The 4,388-nt window shown below is 49.5% G+C and overlaps 1 protein-coding gene across 2 annotated transcripts in view; it reads left to right on the forward strand.

The window, feature by feature from the left end:
* The window catches only part of TSEN2 (tRNA splicing endonuclease subunit 2), a 35,987-nt gene that overhangs the window by 8,287 nt on the left and 23,312 nt on the right, over positions 1-4,388 (forward strand). For both annotated transcript variants that reach the window (XM_006160646.3, XM_014592488.2), the window contains exons 3-4: positions 2,852-2,933; positions 3,582-3,618. In XM_006160646.3, coding sequence (XP_006160708.1) covers positions 2,852-2,933; positions 3,582-3,618 — 119 coding nt within the window. The remainder of the gene's footprint in view (positions 1-2,851; positions 2,934-3,581; positions 3,619-4,388) is intronic.

A 4,388-nucleotide genomic window follows, 5' to 3' on the forward strand; every position in this document is an offset into this window, starting at 1 on the left:
ATGGTGGTGTGGGGCCAGGAGGTGACATGGTGTTTAAGGGAACTGGACACCAACCTGGCCAACCACAGTTCGAGTCTCAGACCTGGCGGCTTGCTTTCTCACTTTTCCTCTCTCTCTCCCTCTCTCTCACTCTGTCCCTCTCTGGTCAAATTTAAAAATGAACAAATAAAATTTAAAAAAAAAAAAGTTATAAAGCTGCGTACCACCACCACAGCCCAGTTAGGACATTCTCATTACCACACAAGGTCCCCCGGTGCCCACCACACTTGATCCCTCCAGCCCAAGGAACCTCCGGTTGGCTTCCTACCCATAAACGGGCCTTCTCTAGGCACAGAAAAGGGGCGGGCTTGGCCCTGGGAAGGTGGGAGTCTGAATAAGCCAAAACAGTGTCTCTCCCCAGCTCTCGGCAAGGCCTTTATTCACAGCCCACAGCAGTGAGCAGGACGCTCTGTAGGGAGCCACACACGCTCCTTATTCTGAGCATTACAGTATCGGTCATACGCAAAAACCTGTCATGACTTTTCCCACCACCCGATAAATCTAGGTAGAGGGTAGAGTGTTTATTATTTCAGTTTTCTTTGTCTTTAAATATTGTATCATGAGAAATGGGGAACAAACATTTGGAATGAACAGGAAGGAGGCGATTTCGTCAGCTCTGGAGTACAGCGGAGTCCAAGAAGCCTGTTCCTGGGAGGCCTGGCTCTGCGTCCAGTCGCGCGATGTCCCTGAGCCACACACGAAGGAGAAATTGCTCCGTCTGCACTGTGGCCTTCAGTTGATCAGACCCTGAGGTCATTAGTTACGAGATAAACAGGGTGTCTAAACATTTACCAGAACTCTCAAACCGAAGATGAAATCTAACATCGTCATTATAATAGTAAATAATCAGAGGGAATGAGAAGTGGGGAGGATTCCCCTGTGAACTCAGCTACCAGTCGAGCATCCCCAGTCCGAAACGCCAGAAAGCTCGGGCCAGCTGGCAGCATGGTGGTTAAGGCAGCTGGATTCCACATGGAAGCCTCCATTTGAGTCCCGGACCTGGTGGCTTGAGAAACACACCAGGTGCATGCGAGCAACCTCAAGGGGAGGATGGAATGGAAAGGATTGCGGTGTGACCGTTCCCCGTGGAGGGTGTTTTCTCACTCTCCCTCTCTCTCTCTCTCTCCTTTCAGTAAGCGCACATGCCCTATACCAAATTAAAAATAAATAAATAAATGTAAACGCAAAATGCTTCAAAAACAACATGATGGGAACCAGCAGATGGCGTAATGGTTACGTCACTGGACTCCTACGTAGTCGACCTTGGTTTGAGTTCTGGACCCCGTGGTTTAAACTCAGACCAGGCGTGCGTGCGTGCCCAAGATCCCGAGAGGAGAATGGAGGAGAAGGGATTAGCGTGGCCATTCCCCTGGGGGGGGGGTGATTTCTCACTTTCTGTCTCTGTCTTTCTCCATCTTTCTGGTAAGCTCATGTGTCCTATAGCAAAAACCTCTCAAAAACAAACAAACAAACAAAAAAAACATGAAATCACAAGTGGAAAATTCTGTACCTGACCTTATGTGATGGGCGATAGTCAAACTGCTGCAATACAAAATTATTGTATAAAATTTCCATCGGGGGCCAGCAGGTGGCATGGTGGCTATGGGGCTGGACTTGCACATGGCCAACTGCGTTTCGAGTCTCGGGCCTGGCAGTTTGCTTTCTCACTTTCTCTTTCTCTTTCTCTCTGGTCAAATAAAAATAAATAATAAAAACAAAATTAAATAAATGTTTGGGATCAGCAGTTGGCATAATGGCTATGTCACTGGACTCCCATGTAGCTGATGATTGTTCTTGTCCTGGATCCAGTGGCTTAAACTCACACCAGGCACGTGTGTGTGTGTGCCCAAGATCCTGAGAGGAGAATGGAGAAGGGATTGTGGAGTGGCCATCCCCCCTAGGGGGTGATTTCTCGCTTTCTGTTTCTCTTTCTCTCTGTCTCTGTCTTTCTGGCATGCACTTGCACCCTATAGCAAAAACATCTCCAAAAAAAAAAAATTAAATTAATGTTTTATAAAAGGAATTTAAATAAAAAAAATAAATAAATAAATAACCATCAGGCAATGGCCCGAAGGTGGCTTAGTGGTTAACATGCTATACTCCTGTGACCAGCAGAGGGCAGAATGGTGACATTGCTGGCCTCCCACACCTTTCAAGTCCCAGACCCAAGGACTAAAAGCTCACACCTGGTGTGCGCACTCAGAATCCCGAGAGGAGAATGGAGGAGGAGGATTGTGTTGTGGCCATCTTCCCTAGGGAGTGATTTCTTGCTTTCTGTCTGTCTGTGTCTCTCTAGGGAGCACACACTCCCTATAGCAAACATCTCTCCTCAAAAAATGTTAAAAATGAAGTGCTGGACTCCCACATGGCTGACTGGGGTTTGAGTCCCAGACCCAGTGACTTGAAAATCACGCTGACTGCGTGTGCCTACATGCCAAAATCCTGAGAGGACAATGGGGGAGAAGGGGTATGGCCATCTCCCCCACGGGGAGGGGGGTTCTTTCTCTCTCTCTCTCTCGTGAACACACACTTCCTATAGCCAAAAACTAAAAAAAAAAAGAACAGAAAAAATGTAATTACCGTCAGGCTGTGTGTATAAGGTACCTATGGAGCCTAAAGAACTTGGAGAATTTTGTGTTGCGCTTGGGTCCCATCCCCAAGAGGTATTGTGACTGTGCAACTATCTCAAATCAAAACACTTCCGGTCCCTAGCATTTCAAATGAAGGGTGCTCCGCCTGTAACTGTATTCTGTCTGAGCCAGAACGCTGAAAACGAAATGTGAACTAACTTTGTCTTCTTTTTTCCCGAAAGGGTTATTTTGGAAAAGGCGTTCTTTCGAGAAGCCGTCCGAACTACACAGGCTCAGACCCTAAGCTGGTCGCCAGGTGGAAAGGTAAACTCACGTCGTGCAGCTCCCTTGGCAGGTCGTCGCTCCCCTTCATCTTTTACACTGTCCCACAGCGTACTTAGGAAAGTTCTAGAAGAGACATCGTGTGCACGCTGGCAATTGTACCGCCCTGAAGAGCAGCTAGGGTTCTAAGCAAAGCTAACGTGTCTTTAGGACTGGTGAAAACGTGTTCTGTATTACTTTGAGGATCCTCAGACGTGTCAGTGAGGCCTTCCTGTTGAAGCAGTCCCCAGCAGAGTGCTGTGTGTGTCATGGGTCCTGGGGCTCACGTGGCCCTGCTCCCCTGTGGTACATACACAGGTTCGAATGCGAGTTAGAATTTACAGCAACCAGGACTAGCAGTTAGCTTAATGGCTCTGTCGCTGGACTCCCATGTGGTCAACCATGGTTTGAGTCCCAGACCCGGTGGCTTAAACTCATGCTGGGCGCGTGTGCGTGTGTGCCCATGCGGCGTGGCCATCCCCCCGGGGGGTGATTTCTCACTTTCTGTCTCTCTGTCTCTCTCTGTCTTTCTGGTGAGCGCACATGCCCTATAGCAAAAAAAAAAGAAATTTTTGTCTTTTCTAGATGTTCTGGTGTTTTTTTCTCCTTGAAGATGTGTCTGAAACTAATAGAACTTCTTTGTCGTTGCAGGCATGAAGACAAACATGCCTATAATCACGTCAGAGAAGTAAGTCACATTAAACTTGCCTTTGGTGAAATGACAGTTTAAATAGGACCTTTGCTGGTGTAGCAGTCCACACCTTCCCCCCCCCCAGTAGGTGTTTCCTTGAAAATTACGTCTGAATTTAACGTGGATCAAATCCTATTGAAATGCATGAAGAGAGTTATCATTTGTTTAAGTAATCCTAAAAGGAATGCTCCTTGAGGTTGAATTCCTTTCCAATACAAATAGCTACTCTGTCGCTTCAGCTCCTTGCCTCTCCTCCTCCTGGCCCCAGCCCCATGTGGGCCCCAGTCCTGCAGGGTCAGACACAGGCCTGCACGGAGCCCTTCCTGGCCTCTCCTGCATGGCCAGGGCGTCTCTCCTGACCCCAGATCACACAGTGCCTGGCTCGGTCCTGAGCATCCGTGACCCTGCTCACGTGTCACCTCCCTCAAAACGACAGGGTGCTGCTCCCCTGGCATGCACGCTGTGGGTCACCCTCATACGTGGGTTCAGGCTGTCGGTCTTTGGAAAGGTGGGCCCGGACCTCGCCCCCTGTGCAGCTCCAGTGCTTGGCAGCCCTGGGTGAGGTGCTGCTCACCAGTGTCCACCCCTCCCGAACCTCGCTGCCCTGTGGGGTGGCTCAAGCCACAGCTCTCCCGTCAAACCTCGTGAAACGGCTCTAGTCAGCTCGCTTCTAGCACACGCGGGCAGAATCCGGCGGCTCGTCTGTGGTTACATGCGGGGCAGCCCCACGGCCAGTGCGTTGTCCGGGAGGCCGTGCCCCTGCGATC

This window comes from Tupaia chinensis, unplaced genomic scaffold, assembly GCF_000334495.1.
Source record: "Tupaia chinensis unplaced genomic scaffold, TupChi_1.0 Scaffold000704_1, whole genome shotgun sequence".
NCBI classification, from domain to species: Eukaryota; Metazoa; Chordata; class Mammalia; order Scandentia; family Tupaiidae; genus Tupaia; species Tupaia belangeri.